The sequence below is a fragment of the Gymnoscopelus braueri genome (genome assembly GCF_963280865.1).
Source record: "Gymnoscopelus braueri genome assembly, chromosome: 18".
Taxonomy (NCBI): domain Eukaryota; kingdom Metazoa; phylum Chordata; class Actinopteri; order Myctophiformes; family Myctophidae; genus Gymnoscopelus; species Gymnoscopelus braueri.
In genome coordinates, this window is record NC_137618.1 from 9761413 (window position 1) to 9782791 (window position 21379).

The window sequence follows — 21379 nt, forward strand, 5'->3', positions numbered from 1 at the left end:
TGGTATATGAGTGCAATAGAGACCGAAATGAGAGAGGTGCAATATGGGTAATGCTACTGTAAGTGATGATTGAAAGCTTAACATGTACCAAGTTGGGCTGTTGTGTTTGCCAGTGTAATTGGGCTGGACCAAATTAGAAGGGCAGAGGGCGGGGGTTGTAAATGTGTATTTGGAATTGTGAGTGATATTGTGTAATGTTGTAGTATGAGAATCATTAGTGGTGTAGTTCATGGAGTTTTGAGATATTTTATGAGAGTTAATGTCATATGTATTTCTGTATTTGTATATTATGTATTTGTTGATCTACCCTGCATGGTGGAGTCCAAGTCTGGATTAATTGCTCCAGCTGAGTATAAAATGCTGCCAGTAACAAGCTTATTCAGTTGGTGGTAGGATGAGAGCTAGGCACCACCATGTCACCAGTGTTGTCTGTTGTATTGTGACTGTGAATAAATACACCTTTTGGGTTGCACTTTAAAAACGCCTCTGTACTGCTTCCAGCCGCAAAAGGGCTCATTCTCACAATTGTGAAAATAGCCTATCTAAAATCTTTTTGCAGGAAAAAAATTACACCATTGTGATATCTATCTTGATATCTATTTTGAAGCCATTACATTTGTACTTTTATTCGTATTAGTACAATTTAGAATACATCACTTACTTGTAACAAAGTAGATATAAATTGTTACTTCAACTACTAGCCTACTACTGTGTCATTATTCTGTAAACTCACTTGCCTCTCTATTCAGTCACATACTAACTCCACCAGGTGGCGACAAACAACAGTGCACGGATTCTTTATTGCAGTTGTTGTCAAAAGGTGCATTTCCACATGCATGGCCTCACTTGCCACTTATACAGCTCGTTTATTTTCATTCATTCTCTGCATCTCCCACAAATGTACGTATGTCTTATAAGGTAGTCTGTTGTGGAGTTCCACAACATATATACTGTTCATACATGCATATATGTTATCGTATAAATGGTTGGTATCATACATATCGTCTGTCGGGTGGAAATGTCCAAAACTGTTACTTTTCAGGATTCAAATAAAAAAATAGCCGCGTTTCGAGCTTGTAGATCTGCTACTTTTGATGCTTTTGTGTGACGCTATAGTATGATCAAGTAGGCCATTAATTTATGAAAAAACACACACATTTTAATTATGGAGATAAGGTTCTTTTTTCTTCTGCTGTAAATGTATGAAAAGTACCAGAATCAATACATTTCATACTCTATTAGGGCTGAGACAGTTAATCAAACTAATTTGATTATAAAGATAATCGATAACAAATAATCGATTAGCAATCAATCCCTACTTTGGGCGTGTCATTGTAGTCAAAATAAAATGTGGTGAGCTTGTACTGTAGATCTGCTATTTTAACTATTTTCACTGTGCGAAGTATAACAGTACAACACAGGGTTTAAGTAGTTAATCGATTTGTAATTCTATATTTTTGGGCGGTGTAGCCGCCCCTATAAGTGGGGTTGGGACACCTCATTAGTATTAGTTTCCTGCACTGTGATTGGCCCATTAGTAGACCCCTAGCTGTACTGTGATTGGCTGACTCTATTCAGCACTGTGATTGGCTAGCGAGACACATAGGATTATGCACTTCCAAAAATCCATTTTTTTGGAAGTGAGCTTCCATCACTATGATGACCACTGTGATGACCACACTGCCCACTTCACACTGGGTGTGATTTTTTTTTTATGTAAAAGAATGCACTTAAATTATTCGAAAAATAATCAACACAATAATCGCTAAGAAAATAATTGATAATTGCGGACCTATTCTTCATGCTCTAAAAGGTGTTAAACAATAAAGAAACATTGAACCTTGAACTGCATCTTTATTTCTTTTAAAACAAAGAAATACAGGCTGAAGTTTCCTCAATGAAGAAATATTTGTTCCCTGTACACAAAAACCCACACACCTCTGATCTCATAACATGGCTATGCTAATTATCCTGCATCGATTTGACATTGGTTTCTTATGAATTGTAGGCAGAAACCTTGTATGTCCAAAACAGTTACTTTTCAGAAAATGGAAAAAAAGAGCCTGTGGATCCAATGTAGTTATTATTTAGTCACAAGCTCTTGTTAATACTTTTCATTCAATATGTGTAAAATCCACAGGCACACTTAACCACTTTCACTTATAACATTTTCAAAATTAGCAACAACAACAACAAAAAACGCATTGTGAGCTATTTTTTGCTATTTTGTGTGACACTGTAGTATGACGAAGTAGGGGAATAAATTATGAAATATATATATATATGGATATACAAGGTTTCTGTCCGACAGCAACAAAATACAATTTGACTTCACATGAAAATTTCCCCCAGTATAAATTACAAAATATGTTCAAAGGGATTAGGGGTGAAAAAAAAATGTCCATTTAATCTGCATTCTGCTGCGTTTTCATTCTTGCGTATTGCTCCGCCCACCTCAGTGCCTCTGTGATGTCATCACAAGTGCCCGTTCCCTTGGCAACCAGGGTGGAACCCCCCGCACTCCCTCCCAGGTGATGACACACGGCCAGCGCCCAATCACTGGCCGAGAGAGAGGCCCCGCCCTGGAAACAAACAAACAAACAAACAAACAAAAAACACACACACAGAGTTACAAACAGAAAACACAGTTATGCTGCGTTTACATTAGCAGCCACAAAAGCTACAAAATATACGATAAGTGTAGTAAAAGTTCAATTAAAGAATTTTCAATTTTTATTTTTAACAACTCATTTTGTTCATGCCTTTATAGTGCCTATATAGTGACAGTGTTATTGCTGTTTTCTGTTTTTTATTGAACTGCAAGTTTGAGTAGTCCTGGCAAATCAATTTCACCCTTCTTCTTTTACGGTGAGTCTTTCTGATTCCGATACACCAGTGATTCTCTCTATTATTATTATCATTATCATCATCATTATTATTATTATTATTTAAATTTTGGGTCTTTTTCACCTTTATTGGATAGCACAGTAGAGAGAGACAGGAAAACGGGAGAGAGAGAGAGAGTCGGAGAGTGACATGCAGCAAATCATCCGCCAGGGCTCGGGAATCGAGCCCGGGACACACTGTCAGGCACCAAACCAGTGATTCTCATTTTCAGGGACCACCAGTTTGATATGCATTAGACCACAGACCCCCATTTGATATGATTCTTATCCCTGGGACCCCCAATCTACTCTGTAAAATCCTCAGTATTCATTTAACTCTGAGAGTGCACAAATGGAACCACAAGGGTGTCAGTGTGTGTGTGTGCGTGCGTGTGTGCGTGTGTGTGTGTGTGTGTGTGTGTGCGTGCGTGCGTGTGTGTGCGTGTCTCAGTGTGTATTAGAGTGTGTCAGTGTGTGTTACCTTGGGTACCTGACAGGCACACAGAACCTTCCCAGAATGCCGTTGGTGAGCGAGCAGCATGACCAGGCAGCCTGGAACCCTGTCACTGAGCTGGTTCACTGTTTTCATTACCATCTATTAAAATACACAATAATTATACTGTAATTATCATAACCCATTGAGACCTGAAGCCGATTCTACATGTCTCCTAAATCTCAACAGTTTTCTGAAAAACGTATGTTTCTATATCAGTGGTGCTCAATCTTTTTCATGTCCAGGACCCCCAAAATGATATGTATTTGGCCGTGGACCCCCATCAAAATATTTTGTTCCAGGGACCCCCAGAAGCTAAGATTTAAGTTAAAAATGTTCGCTTTAAAAGTATATATATTCAAAGATTTGCAAACATTTTCACGATTTTTCAAAAATAGCAGATCTACAAGCTCGTAGCGCGGCACTCGGTGCCGCGCTATGAGCTTGTAGATCTGCTATTTTTGAATAGCTCAAAGTGTAAAATAATGCTTTTTAGCTCAAATAAAAAAATGACACAGTTCCAGGTCTTAATGGGTTAAACATAGAATAATACTTTCATTATCATACTGCATAGAATAATAATAATAATACTGTAATAATCATAATAAAGATGTTGTTGCTGTCAGGCAGAAACCTTGTTTCACCATATTTTAGCTTTTAGATTTTTGTCTGTAAATGAGTGGACCACTTCATCACTGCGAGTGTCCCACAAAAGTAGAGAAAATAGCAGATCTACAAGCGCATCCCCAGAAACGATGTAGGACAGGTCATCGTGGACAAAAACATGAGAAACATTCAATATGACACACAAAATGTTATGCGAGAGAAGATTCCAACGTACTGAGATGGAGTCAGCATCAACGGAGTCCACCAACACGCCTTTATCTCTGTTCTTCTGCAGCAAGAGCTGGGCTTTATCTGCAGCCTGTAACACGCACGTACACGCACACGCACGTACACGCACACGTACACGCACGCACGCACACACACACAGGCGGGCAGAAATAGCAGATGTTATTTTCGCTTTTTTTATTATTATTTTGAAAGTATAAAGTTGTTCAGTCAGTCGTTTCTTTGTACATTATATTTAACTATATCAGTCGTGTCTTTGAATATTTAAGTTGCTTTGTTTATATCTGCCCTGTAGAACTTTTGTTTACGAGCCAAGGCGAGGCAAACAATGTGTTTTTTATTCATATGATCCAATGTTCCAATAACAAAAAAACACAATTTAATTGTTAATCGCAATTCATTGTATGACAATTAAATAATCATGTAAAATGGCATCGTTACAACCCTGATGATGGTTAATGTTGTTTTCTGATAGTTGTGTTGTGTTGTGTTGTGTAGTGTTGTGTTACCTCTTTATTCTCCAGTTTTCTGATAGCAGTGTTGTGTTGTGTTGTGTAGTGTTGTGTTACCTCTTTATTCTCCAGTTTTCTGATAGCAGTGTTGTGTTGTGTTGTGTAGTGTTGTGTTACCTCTTTATTCTCCAGTTTTCTGATAGCAGTGTTGCATTTCCTCTGGAGAGACTTGAGTTGAGTCTGAAGTTCTCTCTTCAGCCACTGGGGGGCAGCAGTGCTGTCCAGCGCCTGACAATAAAACCACAACATCTCAGTTTGATGCTGTCCAGTTGCACCACATGATTTATAACTAAGCCTACCAATGGCAATATAATAGAGTGAGTTTTAATTTGGGTGCATTTGTCGATCTACAAGCTCACACACAAGCTCACAATGCGTCACATAGTGAGCTTGTAGATCTGCCATTTTTGGCTAATGTTCCCCCCAACATATGGACGCTGGACGGGTTCAAGTGGTTAAGAAAGTGTGTCAGTGCAGTTCAGTGGTTCTCAAACGTTTTCATGTCAAGTTGCGTGTTAGTGTTTACGTACATCAGTCAGAAGCCCCGCCTCCTTGGCCAGGCTGTGTGCGGAGTGGATGCAGGACGGGGCGGAGCCAGATACTCTGGCCGAAAGAGACTCCACATCCTGGGACAACACCTCACCTGCCTCCCTGGCCTGAAAACACACACACACATACACACACACACACACACACACACACACACACACACACACACACACACACACACACACACACACACACACACACACACACACACACACACACACACACACACACACACACACACACACACACACACACACACACACACACACACACACACACACGTCCTGTCAGGTACATTAAACAAACACACCTGTCCTGTCAGGTACAAGCTACATGCACTCTGAACTATGTGTGTGTGTGTGTGTGTGTGTGTGTGTGTGTGTGTGTGTGTGTGTGTGTGTGTGTGTGTGTGTTACCTGTCTAGCTTGTTGTCCAGTAACAGCTACTATTCTACTGATTCCTTTAACTATCTGTCTCTCTGACACGATCACCAGGTCCTCGATCGCCCCTGTTGACAGCAGATGACTAGAGAGAGAGAGAGAGAGAGAGAGAGAGAGAGAGAGAGAGAGAGAGAGAGAGAGAGAGAGAGAGAGAGAGAGAGAGAGAGAGAGAGGATACATTTAAATGGACTCATATATTCGTGTACTATTACATTTAATCACATTATCCAGCCTGTATTTGCCCTGGGTGAAAGGGGTGATAACCTGATTGGTCAGTTAAGATGGCAACTGACCAAGCTTAGCTCTGAGCTGGCCTAGCGACATGACATGAAACTAAGCCATATATGTCTCGTTTGTTTTGGAGCGGTACCCTTTTGTTTCAAACTGAATTCTGGGAATCAGTTCAACAACAGAGCTACCGGAGGTGTCGCCATAAAAACTACTAAAATGGACACAGTAGGACTTTTAAGAATGCCCCGTTGATAAACTATATGACATTAATTTAATTAATGCTGACAAAAGTGGTTGTGCTAGTGAAATGAATGAAACGATTCTTACGTCCCACAGCAGAGTTCTACAGATGTGTGTCTGTCCGTCTGTCCGTCCAACAGCTCTGGTACCTCGACACCTACAGACACGACCCGGACCGGGTCAGGATAAACCTGCAGATAACACAACCACAATATAATACAACACAACCACAATATAATACAACACAACAAATATATAATACAACAAAACTAATATATTGTTGCTGTCTGGCAGAAAACTCATATCACTATATTTCAACTTTTTCTGTTTTTTTGTCTTGTATTTTGTCTTGAGTGCGGAGTCTTGTACTTCATCATACAAGACTGTTGCACAAAAATAACGAAATAGTGAAAACATTGTCACAACGCATCGCATTGCGACGCCTTGTGAGCTTATAGATCGGCTATTTTCACTATTTTAATAATGAATATGGAAGAAAAAGGTTTAGTTAAGATGCAACGTTTCGGTTGTTTGGACCTTCATCTTCATGCCTGATGAAGGCCCGGAACGTTGCATCTTAACTAAATAAACTCCTTTATAAGTGAAGAAGAGTGTGCGGGACTCCCTCTCCCTTCTCCCTTTTTCTTTCATATTCAGTATTCATACTCCGACGCACCTGTCCGTTCGTAAGTGTGCAAAAGGACAAATCCTAAAACTATTTTAATAATCAAATGATCAAAAACAGCAACGATAATAAAACACACCTGGTCCCATGGTACCTGGTCTACAGTTCTATGTCCTGGTATGGCTCTGGTAAAGGTTCTGGTACCTGGTCTACGGTTCTAAGTCCTGGTATGGCTCTGGTAAAGGTTCTGGTACCTGGTCTACGGTTCTAAGTCCTGGTATGGTTCTGGCCCGGTCCAGTGGAATATCCAGGGTGTAAACAGGCAGGTTGGACCTGATGATGTTCTGAATGGAGCGCTCTAAGTCCTGCAGCTGAGACACACTCAGAGAACCCTGTGTACACACACACACACACACACACACACACACACACACACACACACACACACACACCTCATATTAGCACAAAACAACAATCCACATACCGCATATTATGAAACACATGACAGAAGACATACATGTGTGTGTGTGTGTGTGTGTGTGTGTGTGTGTGTGTGTGTGTGTGTGTGTGTGTGTGTGTGTGTGTGTGTGTGTGTGTGTGTGTGTGTGTGTGTGTGTGTGTGTGTGTGTGTGTGTGTGTGTGTGCATGTGTGTGTGTGTGTGAGAGAGAGTCAAAAATCAATTAAACAGCAGAACTGCACACAAGCCGTAGCAGATGCTTCAACAAATTAGATGTTGAATACTATGAGGTTGAAATCGATTAGCTGTCCGCAAGTTTACAATGGACAACAATATTTTCTCTCGGGCAGAAACCTCCGATCTCCATATTCTAACCTTCTGTGTTTTTTCTGCAAATTAACGGCCTACTTACAAAAGTAGATCTGCTACTTTTGCTACTTTTGAATTTGAATCCTGAAAAGTAACATGGACATACAGTACAAAGTTTCCACCCGAACAGAGACGATTTGTATAAAAATAATGACAATACTTCCAAGTGTTGAACGCATCCCTGTCTTCTCCCTCATGCTTCGCTATCCTCAATCTTTCTGAGCCACGGATAAAGGGCTGTCACGATCATGACATTTTAAATTCCGATTTACCTCACACAAACCATTTTGATTAACGATTAAATTGTGTTTTTTTTGCCATTGAACATCGGAATATATGAATACAAATTACATTTCTGTTTGGGCAGTATGTTCGTGAGTGTGTGTGTGTGTGTGTGTGTGTGTGTGTGTGTGTGTGTGTGTGTGTGTGTGTGTGTGTGTGTGTGTGTGTGTGTGTGTGTGTGTGTGTGTGTTGAGTACTTTGACTGTGCAGTCGAAGCGCAGTCTGTCTGCAGTCACACTGGAGCCTCTCTGCTCTCCCAGCTTCCCTCCCAGCAGCTGCCGGAGGCCCAGGTTCAGCAGGTGGGTGGCTGTGTGTTTCACCATGCACGACAGCCTGTGAGCCTGCACACACACACACACACACATACACACACACACAGGTTTGCTCTGTATTACTATACTTGTGAGGACATCGTTTTTGACAGTGATTATTTGACTGCCAATTTAGTTTTTCTTTTATTTGTAAAAATTGTATCAATTTGTACCTGGTCCAGATGTAGAAGCAGCTGGTCTCCTGTTCGCAGAGGAGCAGCTGGAATCACCTGATGTACAACATACCCCCCCGCCTGGTCTACTGACTCCACTGCAAACAATGCATCCTGCACAGAGGAGAGGAGAGGAGTCTTCTTAACACAATGACTGCCAAAAACGTAATATTACGTTTTAGGCAAATACACCTGTGGAGTGTCAAAAACGTAATATTACTTAAATGAACCCGTAAGGGGCCATTTGGAACCCCCTCATGGTTCCTTGAGGGGGTTCCAAATGGCCCCTTACAAACCATGAGGGAACCTGGACCACAATTGGAGACCCATTGGTGCAGCAGAGTGTTTCCAGTGAACAATATCAGCACCCTGACTCTGTTTGACCAGAATGGAACAGAGCCTTCATTAGAATCATTGGTAACACCCGTGAAGGAAGTAAGGAAGAGGCCCAATTTCTTTCCAATACGGCTGCTGTGCATAGAGCCTATTCAATAATAATGTGTATTTGACAGTTCACTTCAGCATCTGACCTGCAGTGCGTCTGCGGTGAAGTAACCCTGGTCATGTGTCTGCCCCCCCTGCTCAGAGTAGAAGATGGTACGGTCCAGGATCAGGCCACACCTCTCCCCCTCTGTCACCTCCTCCACCAGGCCACGCCCACTGCACAGAGCCAGCACCGTGGCCGTGCACGGAGCGAACACTGCAACACACGACCACACGAATGATACACACATAAATAAGTACACACCACGGAGCACTGCCACACACAGACACATGGATATAAAAAATTACCATATCTGCCCTGAGCGTCCAGGCTGTAGCGGTATTTGGGGCTGTCGTCTGTGTGCGGGACCCCCTGGTTCTGCAGGAGAGCCAGGCTGTGGACGTCCAGCTTCACCCCAGTGTCCTCTGGACACTCCTGAGACAGGGACAGACGCTGGAGAGAGAGAGAGACAGACAGACAGACGGACAGACAGACAGACAGACAGACAGACAGACAGACAGACAGACAGACAGACAGACAGACAGACAGACAGACAGACAGACAGACAGACAGACAGACAGACAGACAGACAGACAAAGGGAGAGGGAGACAGACAAAGGGAGAGGGAGACAGACAGACAAAGGGAGAGGGAGACAGACAGAGGGAGAGGGGGGAGAGGGAGAGGGAGTTGCATTAGATGCAATTAAGCTTAAACTGGTATTACTTGTGTGAGCTATCATAAAGTTAGATTATGTCTGTCTCTGTGTCTTTGTTGTGTATTTGTTCTCTGAGACACAACGGACCAATCACCTTCTCTCTCTCTGCCAGCCGGTCCATCTCTTCCTGGTTGAGTGTAGCTCCTCTCTCCTCCAGCATCAGATGCACCAGGTCCAGAGGAAAGCCCAGGTTCCTGAACAGAGACCAGGCCACTGGAGCTGCACACGCACGCACGCACGCACGCACGCACGCACGCACGCACGCACGCACGCACGCACGCACGCACGCACGCACGCACAAACATTTGCATTACTCTACTGCAGTGGTTCTCAAACCAATCTTTTTGTGTCAAGGACCCCCAAAATTATATGCATTTGGCTGCGGACCCCATATCTAAAAAAAAACACCCATAACCCCAACCCTTAAACCTGACCCCTAAATGTCTAATACTGACCCTAACTCCAACCTGGATCTTTTCCTGATTGTAACCCTAACTCAAAAATATATATTTTAAACATAAAACAACCATTTATATTGTGAGGAGGACGCGTTGTGTTGTGGGTTTGTAGATCAGCTATTTTTCTTTAAATGTTTGAACAATTTTGAAGAATTTGTGAAACATTATCACACATCTTCCCATATGGGGGTCCCTGGCTGGAACAAAACCTTTTCTCTACGTATTTGCAGCCAAATACGTAGAGATTTGGGGGTACCTGGCATGAAAATGTTCTTAGAACCACTGGTATAGTCAGAAGTTACCTGGGAAGAAGCCGTCTGGGGTTTGCTTCTTGTTCAGAGTGCTGTCAATCACCCTGCGTCCCTGCTGGAGGGCGCTGAGGAACTGCACCTCGTTGTCATTAATGATGTCCATGATCTGGAACCACACAACACCACTTAACACAGTGGTTCTCACCCCCCAAAAGAATCATATTTGAACTGGGGACCCCCCCCCCCCCCCACCACCCTGACAAGCACTTGGAATGTAGGAGTTGAGGCATTACATTTAGTTTGATGGTTCTGAAATAGGAAATAGCAGATCTACATGCTCACAACGCCTCGCAACGCGAGGCGGTGTGAGCTTGTAGATCTGCTATTTTAATTTGTTTTGCCTTTCTTATATTATTTGGCAATTTGGCCAATGTTTGACCAGTTTTTATAGTATAGTTTGTCGATTATGTTTTATGCAGTAGTGGTCTTTTTCTTTTCTTTTTTCAGGTATTAAAAAGGTCTTAAAAGTCCTTAAATTGTCACTTCACTGTCATCTGGAACCCCCCTCCCCCACCCCAAAATAAATCATGTGGGGACCCACAGGTTGAGAACCACTGACTTAACACAACAACACAACACAACACAACATGACATAGCAGGAGTACTCACCCTGTGTTTCTCTCTGTGTAATTCAGGATAGGCGTTACCCTGTCAACAGTTTTACATAACATTACATTCATTACATTTAAAAGATAAAGTCATACTGTTAACACATTCATTGAAATGACAATAAAGTTATGAAGTTATTACATATATATTAGTGGTATAATAAAGCGGCACTATGTCAACTTTTTTTTTAAAAACCCTTTTGTCCAATCTGTATGGTAGAGTATGTTAATACAATATAACTTATACAATTGGGGTGGTTGTATTTTGTCTCCCTGCTCTTCTATTGAGACATTTAGATCGTGTCAAAGGTCATGTCTCACCTAGACACAGGATCTGACACAAGTTTTGACCTGATGGTCAAGATTCAAATTACCGGTATCCCCTGAGCAAGCAGGCCGGCTCTATTAGCTCAATAGTAAAAATGTCAGCACTTGTCACACAAACCGGGTTCAAAGCCGGGGTAGAGCCGGGGTAGAAGAGGAAAGTTACTTAGTGCAGCTTTAACTGAGATGACAGTTATAAAGTTATTACATATATATCAGTGGTATATTAACTGACCAGGATGTCAGCTACAACAGGCACCAGGCTCGCCAGCGATCCCTGGGGAGCCTGCAGAACCTCAGCACAGAACCGAACTGCTCTCCTCAAAATCCTCCTGAGAACCAACCTGGCACACACACGCACACGCACGCACACACACACACACACACACACACACACACACACACACACACACACACACGCACGCGCACGCGCACGCATGCACGCACGCACGCACACACACACACACACACAAATAACTATAAATCATAACAGTAGTAGTGGTGTGTGTTTGCGCAAACATCGGTGTCGCGGGGGATGCAGATATTACAGTGTAGTGGGACAAACTAAACTGAAGCATGACTCAATGGCTGTCAAACTTTTTCGTGTCAAGGACCCCCAAATTGATAAGTATTTGGCTGCGGAAGCCCGTCTGGAAATGTTTTGTGCCAGGGACCCCCAGAAGAGAATATTTATGTAAAAAATAAATAAAAATTACCCAAGTGAGGGAAACAGTGATTTTTTATTTAGAGACATTGGGACGCACCCGCAGACTACTACGCCGGCAAATAATGAACGGATGGACGTCAATAACCGCTGATAAGCGATGCAAACAGACTGTCTGTCTGTCAGACAGACAGACAGACAGACAGACAGACAGACAGACAGGTACAGTAACTCACTCTGGTCCTGACATTCCGGGGTAAACTCCGTCCGCGATGCAGACAGACAGGGTTCGAGCGTGGTCGGCGACCACGCGGTACGCCATGTCAACGCTGCCCTGGTCTGCCACTCCTGTCCTGCCCTGATAACCTCCCACCCTGGACACCTGGGGACACACAGACAGACAGACAGACAGACAGACAGACAGACAGACAGACAGACAGACAGACAGACAGACAGACAGACAGACAGACAGACAGACAGACAGACAGACAGACAGACAGACAGACAGACATAATGTCAATTCAACCAAAGCAGTGTTCGCTAGCTGGCGGTCTTTGATACACTCCGCTGTGCAGCCCAGGTTGAATGTGAAACAGGTCCATGTGACAGTGACATCACTGACCATGTGACAGTGACATCACTGACCAGTCCATGCTCGAGCGCGCTGTCACTATAGCTGTATGTTTGACACTCGCACCGCTGAAACTCTAGAAGGATTAATGCACCGTTCCGGTAGGCTACCAGTCCCGTTAGCGCAGTGGTTCTCAAACCTTTTTCATTTCAAAGACCCCCGGTTTGGTATGAATCAAGGCCACAGACCCCCCACAACTCTGAGAGTGTACACGTGGAACCATAAGGGTTCATTTGGTTCCCAACTATCAATAATTTAGCTATGGACCCCCTGGAACCTCCTGAAGGACCCCTCGAATGGGGTTCTGATGGGTGGTCCTCCTTACCTGTCCCATAGCGTCCATCAGGGGAGTGAACAGGTCGGTGTCGTAGTTGGAGCGTCTTCCCTGCAGTATGGTCACCAGTCTCTCCAGTCCCATCCCAGTGTCCACACTGCACTGGGGCAGGGGCAGCAAGCTCTGGTCCGCCTCCCTGATAATAACAGCACGCACAAAACAAACACAATGAACGCACACTGTACTGTTTAGCAGATAAACACACGCCAGCTCTTTCATAAACAGAAAACACATTTTCAGGTGGGTTGCCAATTTCAGCCAATCAGGAGACAGTGTTCCAGTTCCAATTCTGTCTGCTCATTTCTTTGTGTCGTCAGTTGTTTATAAACTGTAAACTGTGTGAGTTCTCTCTCCTGATTGGATCACGTTGGTATCCCGACCTGAACATTTATTTTCTGTGTCTTTTCGAAAAAACGTTAGAATACGGAGATAAGAGGTTTCTGCCCGACAGCAACGATATGTCCATGTTGTAGTACTAAGGTAGTATATGATACACTATGTACCTGTTGTAGTACTAAGGTAGTATATGATACACTATGTACCTGTTGTAGTACTAAGGTAGTATATGATACACTATGTACCTGTTGTAGTACTAAGGTAGCATATTCTACACTATGTACCTGTTGTACTGCATGAATACCAGGTTCCAGATCTCCACCACATCGGGGTCGTCGGCGTTGACGAGCGGCGCGGCGTTGCGTCCTCCCACGTGGTCGAAGTGGATCTCGGTGCAGGGGCCGCAGGGGCCCGTGTCCCCCATCTCCCAGAAGTTCTCCTTCAGTCCGAACGGCAGCACGCGCTCCGATGGAACTCTGGGCAATAAACATAAACACAACTTCATTTATAAAACAATTAACCACTTATTAAACCTTCTATTCTTAGTAAAAAACTGACCTGAGTTGTAACTGTACTTGCACCATTTTCTTCCGTGCACACCAAGTCTATTTGGCAAAAAAAGGTGATCTACAACTAGGCTTTGGCTTGTAGATCGGTTATTTTTGGTGAATGTCCCCCCCCCGGAATAGGCATTCTGGGGTTCAAGTGGTTAATACATGCTTATAGGGCTGTCACAATCATCACATTTTAGCTGACGATTAATTGCCGTACAAATACTTACGATTAACAATTGAATCGTTTTTTTTTACACTGGACATACAGTAGGAAGATATAAATGAAAATTACATTTCTGTTTGCCTTTTTGTGAACACAAATTGCACAGGGGGCATATATGACAAATAACTGAAATATACACAGAAATGACCTTGACATTAAAAGGTTTGAGAACCAGCGGTATTGTAATTGTATAGCAGAGTGAAGTCCACATGCCAGCTCTGACAGTGTGATACATGCCATGGAACTGGATCCCATTCCGAATCCCAAACTTGGTTCTATCTAACTGATACTGTCACGATTATGAAATTATACTTGACGATACATTTTCATACAAATAATTGCGATTAACAACAATAACATTTTGTTTCTGGCATTGAACATTGGAACATATTAAAAACATTTCTGTTTGCCTTTTAGGCTTCGTAATTAAAAATGCAGGTATGACAAATAACTTTAATATACAAGGACATTACTGACACATATTTAATAACTTATTAACATTAAAACATAGCAGAAATAGCAGATCTACAAGCTTTCGTGATGCATTGTAAGCTTGTAGATCTGCTATTTCTGCCTTTTCTGCTTTAAAAAAAAAAATGTACGAACATTTTTCAACATTGAAACAATTATTTAAATAGTTGCGATTAGGTGATAATGTAATAATTGTGACAGGCCTAACCGGTACGGTTCTGGTACACTACGTACCCAATGTCCAACCAGATGTGTCTGGTCTCCTCGTCCGCTGGGAGCCCGGCTGCGACGTCTCCACAGAAATAGGACACGTACAGTCTGTCTGGAGGTATGCCATAATGCTCTGTGAGAAGAGACCACGCCATGGAGCACGCCTCCTCCTGTAGACACACACACACACACACACACACACACACACACACACACACACACACACACACACACACACACACACACACACACACACACACACACACACAGACAGACAGACAGTAGGACAGACGGTTGGAAAGCTGAGAGTGAGACAGTGTGGGAGAGACAAACAGTAGGCCAGCAGACAGACAGACAGACAGACAGACAGACAGACAGACAGACAGACAGACAGACAGACAGACAGACAGACAGACAGACAGACAGACAGACAGACAGACAGACAGACAGACAGACAGACAGACAGACAGTAGGAAAGCTGAGAGGGAGTGTGGGAAAGACAGACAGTAGGACAGCAGAGACAGACAGTAGGATAGCAGAAAGACAGACAGTAGGACAGCAGAGACAGTGTAGGAAGACACAGACAGCAGAGAGACAGACAGGTTGTGGGGTGAGACCTTGAAGTAGTCTCCATTGAAGGACCAGTTCCCCAGCATCTCAAAGAAGGTGTGGTGATAGACGTCTCGTCCCACGTCGTCCAGGTCGTTGTGTTTGCCTCCGGCCCGCACGCACTTCTGACTGTTGACCGCCCTGCGGTACCCCGCCATCTCACTGCGGGGGTCCACCGTGCCCAGGAGGAGGGGCTTAAACTGCAGGAGAACATATTAATAATTATGATTATAAATGACAGGATCTCCTTAAACCACCAAGTGATATTTCTTTATTAAAGTAAGCTCTATATTCTGAGTAATCATTGCTATAGAGTGTTTGTTCCGTAACAAGGGGTCTCTCCCCGTCTCTCCAGCTCTTCAATAAACGGAAAATAAATTTTCAGGTCAGGATACCAATACCAAAAATCCAATGAGGAGAGAGAACTCATACAGGATACAGGTTGACAAAAGGAAACGAGCAGACAAAACTGAAACTGTAAAATTATCAAACTTAAGCTGATTAATTTGTACTCCCTCCTGATTGGAGGAAATTGGCAACGCGCCTGAAAATCATGTCAGGTGGAAACCTCATATGTCCAAAAACAGCAAAAGTAACATATCTATAACCTCGAAACGCGTCGTGGCTTGTGGATCTGCTACTTTTGTGTGACGCTGTAGTATGATCAAGTATGGCGTTCATTTACAAAAGAAACCCACAAGAGGTTTCCGACAACAGTGAAATATACTTTCTGGTGTGTCGTGGCTGACTCACCTGGTTCATGCCGGCGTTGACAAACAGCAGGCTGGGGTCTCCTCGGGGTCTCACCGGTGAGGAGGGGACGAAGGTGTGCTGATGCTCCTGCTGGTAGAACTCCATGAAGGTTCTCCGGACCTTCTGAGACCCCCACACCTCCCCTGGGACCTCCTGACACAAGCGGCCGTGGAAAACAAACTAAGTACATGATCAACTCATCTACAGACTACTCGAGTACAATGTTGAGGCATTTTGACTTTACTTGAGTAGCCTGATCTGCACCTTTCAATACTATACACTTCTCCACTACAGTACATCTCAAGAGGCAAATATTGTACTTTTTTACTCCACTACAGTAAAAAACGAAGTTGCCACAGTTACTTATTTAGAATTGTATTTAAAATAATAATAATAATAATAACAATATGTATGTATGTATTTATGAATGTAATATCACAGATATTCTAGGGCTATAATGTATGTAATATCACAGATATTCTAGGGCTATAATGTATGTAATATCACAGATATTCTAGGGCTATAATGTATGTAATATCACAGATATTCTAAGGCTATAATGTATGTAATATCACAGATATTCTAAGGCTATAATGTATGTAATATCACAGATATTCTAGAGCTATAATGTATGTAATATCACAGATATTCAAAGGCTATAATGTATGTAATATCACAGATATTCAAAGGCTATAATGTATGTAATATCAGAGATATTCTAGAGCTATAATGTATGTAATATCACATATATTCTAGGGCTATAATGTATGTAATATCACAGATATTCTAGAGCTATAATGTATGTAATATCACAGATATTCTAAGGCTATAATGTATGTAATATCACAGATATTCTAAGGCTATAATGTATGTAATATCACAGATATTCTAGAGCTATAATGTATGTAATATCACAGATATTCTAGGGCTATAATGTATGTAATATCAGAGATATTCTAGGGCTATAATGTATGTAATATCACAGATATTCTAGGGCTATAATGTATGTAATATCACAGATATTCAAAGGCTATAATTGATGTAATATCACAGATATTCTAGGGCTATAATGTATGTAATATCACAGATATTCAAAGGCTATAATTTATGTAATATCACAGATATTCTAAGGCTATAATGTATGTAATATCACAGATATTCTAGGGCTATAATGTATGTAATATCACAGATATTCTAGGGCTATAATGTATGTAATATCACAGATATTCTAGGGCTATAATGTATGTAATATCACAGATATTCTAGAGCTATAATGTATGTAATATCACAGATATTCTAGAGCTATAATGTATGTAATATCACAGATATTCTAGAGCTATAATGTATGTAATATCACATATATTCTAGAGCTATAATGTATGTAATATCACAGATATTCTAGAGCTATAATGTATGTAATATCACAGATATTCTAGAGCTATAATGTATGTAATATCACAGATATTCTAGAGCTATAATGTATGTAATATCACAGATATTCTAGAGCTATAATGTATGTAATATCACAGATATTCTAGAGCTATAATGTATGTAATATCACAGATATTCTAGGGCTATAATGTATGTAATATCACAGATATTCTAGAGCTATAATGTATGTAATATCACAGATATTCTAGAGTTATAATGTATGTAATATCACATATATTCTAGAGCTATAATGTATGTAATATCACAGATATAATATTCTAGGGCTATAATGTATGTAATATCACAGATATTCTAGAGCTATAATGTATGTAATATCACAGATATTCTAGAGCTATAATGTATGTAATATCACAGATATTCTAGAGCTATAATGTATGTAATATCACATATATTCTAGAGCTATAATGTATGTAATATCACAGATATTCTAGAGCTATAATGTATGTAATATCACAGATATTCTAGAGCTATAATGTATGTAATATCACAGATATTCTAGAGCTATAATGTATGTAATATCACAGCTATTCTAAGGCTATAATGTATGTAATATCACAGATATTCTAAGGCTATAATGTATGTAATATCACAGATATTCTAGAGCTATAATGTATGTAATATCACATATATTCTAGAGCTATAATGTATGTAATATCACAGATATTCTAGAGCTATAATGTATGTAATATCACAGATATTCTAGAGCTATAATGTATGTAATATCACAGATATTCTAGAGCTATAATGTATGTAATATCACAGATATTCTAGAGCTATAATGTATGTAATATCACAGATATTCTAGAGCTATAATGTATGTAATATCACAGATATTCTAGGGCTATAATGTATGTAATATCACAGATATTCTAGAGCTATAATGTATGTAATATCACAGATATTCTAGAGTTATAATGTATGTAATATCACATATATTCTAGAGCTATAATGTATGTAATATCACAGATATAATATTCTAGGGCTATAATGTATGTAATATCACAGATATTCTAGAGCTATAATGTATGTAATATCACAGATATTCTAGAGCTATAATGTATGTAATATCACAGATATTCTAGAGCTATAATGTATGTAATATCACATATATTCTAGAGCTATAATGTATGTAATATCACAGATATTCTAGAGCTATAATGTATGTAATATCACAGATATTCTAGAGCTATAATGTATGTAATATCACAGATATTCTAGAGCTATAATGTATGTAATATCACAGCTATTCTAAGGCTATAATGTATGTAATATCACAGATATTCTAAGGCTATAATGTATGTAATATCACAGATATTCTAGAGCTATAATGTATGTAATATCACAGATATTCTAAGGCTATAATGTATGTAATATCACAGATATTCTAGAGCTATAATGTATGTAATATCACAGATATTCTAGAGCTATAATGTATGTAATATCACAGATATTCTAGAGCTATAATGTATGTAATATCACAGATATTCTAATGCTATAATGTATGTAATATCACAGATATTCTAAGGCTATAATGTATGTAATATCACAGATATTCTAGAGCTATAATGTATGTAATATCACAGATATTCTAGAGCTATAATGTACTGTATGTAATATCACAGATATTCTAGAGCTATAATGTATGTAATATCACAGATATTCTAAAGGCTATAATGTATGTAATATCACAGATATTCTAGAGCTATAATGCATGTAATATCACAGATATTCTAGGGCTATAATGTATGTAATATCACAGATATTCTAGAGCTATAATGTATGTAATATCACAGATATTCTAGGGCTATAATGTATGTAATATCACAGATATTCTAGAGCTATAATGTATGTAATATCACAGATATTCTAGGGCTATAATGTATGTAATATCACAGATATTCTAGAGCTATAATGTATGTAATATCACAGATATTCTAAGGCTATAATGTATGTAATATCACATATATTCTAAGGCTATAATGTATGTAATATCACAGATATTCTAAGGCTATAATGCATGTAATATCACAGATATTCTAAGGCTATAATGTATGTAATATCACAGATATTCTAAGGCTATAATGTATGTAATATCACATATATTCTAAGGCTATAATGTATGTAATATCACAGATATTCTAGAGCTATAATGTATGTAATTTCACATATATTCTAAGGCTATAATGTATGTAATATCACAGATATTCTAGGGCTATATTGTATGTAATATCACAGCTATTCTAAGGCTATAATGTATGTAATATCACAGATATTCTAGGGCTATAATGTATGTAATATCACATATATTCTAAGGCTATAATGTATGTAATATCACAGATATTCTAGAGCTATAATGTATGTAATATCACAGATAATCTAGAGCTATAATGTATGTAATATCACAGATATTCTAGAGCTATAATGTATGTAATATCACAGATAATCTAGAGCTATAATGTATGTAATATCACAGATATTCTAGAGCTATAATGTATGTAATATAATAATATAACAGGCATTAGAAGGCTGCCACTGCTGACCTTCTGGTAGGAGGAGGAGGAGGAGGAGGACTGCAGGGGGACATGGTTCCGACAGAGCCACCTCCTCCAGAAAGGAGCCCCCCTCCGGATCCACACGGTCCGGGTCTGGGAGGAGGATCCACAGGCCAACAGTCTCACTAACATCATAGAAGATCTGCTCTGGTCCTTCTACTCTGATGATGTCTCCTCCATGTTTACATAACGCGCATGCTCTGTTGTTCACAGGCAGGAGGAGCACTCGAACACGGAACACGTCAGCTCAGTACACTCAGTCGAACTCGGAGAATATGATTCCTCTGGCCCTGAAACATGACAGTCATGGAGCAACTTGTACCTGGTTTTGGCATCTTCTTTATTTACAACCCATACATCTACATAAACGTTCAAATTTCAAATATAAAGTGTTGAATTTACGGACATAGATGTAAAAAGTTGAAACGCTTGGGTCTAAGTGCCCGCATCTTCCGTATTGTTCAAAAAAAGCATTTTAATCCGATTAGTAGCCATTTTATCAACATTTCCTTCATATACTTTCAACTACGTGACCCTATTGGTTGGTAGGTGTATTGCACTCTGATACATTATAGCTCTATAAAAAAATGACCGCCAATCGGATTAAAATGCTATTTGTTGAACAATACGGAGAATACAAGTACTTAAAGGTAGGGTAAGTGATTTGCAATTATTCAAATAATTGCAAAATGGGTCTATGTTCTGATAGTGCTCGTTACTATAGAGTGTCCTGTCCATATAAAAAGTCTCCATGTCTCTCCAGCTCTTTATAAAACAGAAAATGTATTTTGTAGTTTTTTTTTTTTTTTGTAGTTTCATTTCCAATTTTATCCAACCAGGACAGAGAACTCAATCAGGATATAGATTAAACAAGTGAAATTGGAAGTGATGACACTAAGAAATGAGCAGACAAAATTTTAACTGGAACACTATACAAATTAAGCTTAAAAATGGGTACTTTCTCCTGATTGGCTGAGATTTTGACACCTACCGAAAAATGTATTTTCTGTTTATTAAAGAGCTGGAGAGACAGGGAGACATCTGTTACTGAACAAACACTCTATCTATAGCAATGATTACTATCAGAATATAGTATTTTAACCTTTTAACAAAATACTTTTTGTTTTAACCAAAAAATATCACTTACCCTACCTTTAAACTTAAGCGTTTCAACTTGATACATTTATGGTCGTAGGGTCAGCACTTTATATTTGAAATTTGAACGTTTATGTAGATGTACGGGTTGTAAATGGAAAAAGTGCCAAAACC

At 40.1% G+C, this 21379-nt stretch overlaps 1 protein-coding gene across 2 annotated transcripts; it reads right to left on the reverse strand.

Annotated features, from left to right (window-relative positions):
• Positions 1–1794: 1794 nt before the first annotated feature.
• On the reverse strand, positions 1795–20291 carry aars2 (alanyl-tRNA synthetase 2, mitochondrial (putative)). Of its 2 annotated transcripts, none has more exons than XM_080457151.1 (23): positions 20099–20291; positions 16107–16256; positions 15362–15553; positions 14769–14914; positions 13571–13762; positions 12942–13086; positions 12222–12367; positions 11557–11665; positions 10999–11037; positions 10381–10495; positions 9715–9839; positions 9213–9357; positions 8951–9120; positions 8421–8534; positions 8134–8277; positions 7082–7219; positions 6290–6393; positions 5708–5816; positions 5273–5398; positions 4860–4970; positions 4220–4303; positions 3367–3480; positions 1795–2582 (listed from the first exon to the last, which is right to left on the reverse strand). In XM_080457151.1, exons 1-23 carry the CDS (start codon positions 20243–20245, stop codon positions 2406–2408), a joined length of 3042 nt encoding a protein of 1013 aa, XP_080313277.1. In that variant the 5' UTR covers positions 20246–20291; the 3' UTR covers positions 1795–2405. The 2 variants fall into 2 exon arrangements, with proteins under 2 accessions (XP_080313277.1, XP_080313276.1); XM_080457150.1 differs by having other exon boundaries at positions 16107–16259.
• Between the last annotated feature and the right edge of the window lie 1088 nt (positions 20292–21379).

Excerpts from the sequence above, each read along its gene's own strand:
- aars2 (XM_080457150.1), bottom strand. The coding sequence starts at position 20,245 with ATGATGTTAGTGAGACTGTTGGCCTGTGGATCCTCCTCCCAGACCCGG. Across the intron at positions 8,278-8,420 it reads TGCTTCTACATCTGGACCAG|GCTCACAGGCTGTCGTGCAT; the intron begins GTACAAATTGAT and ends GTGTGTGTGCAG. Across the intron at positions 5,399-5,707 it reads CTGGACAACAAGCTAGACAG|GCCAGGGAGGCAGGTGAGGT; the intron begins GTAACACACACA and ends GTGTGTTTTCAG.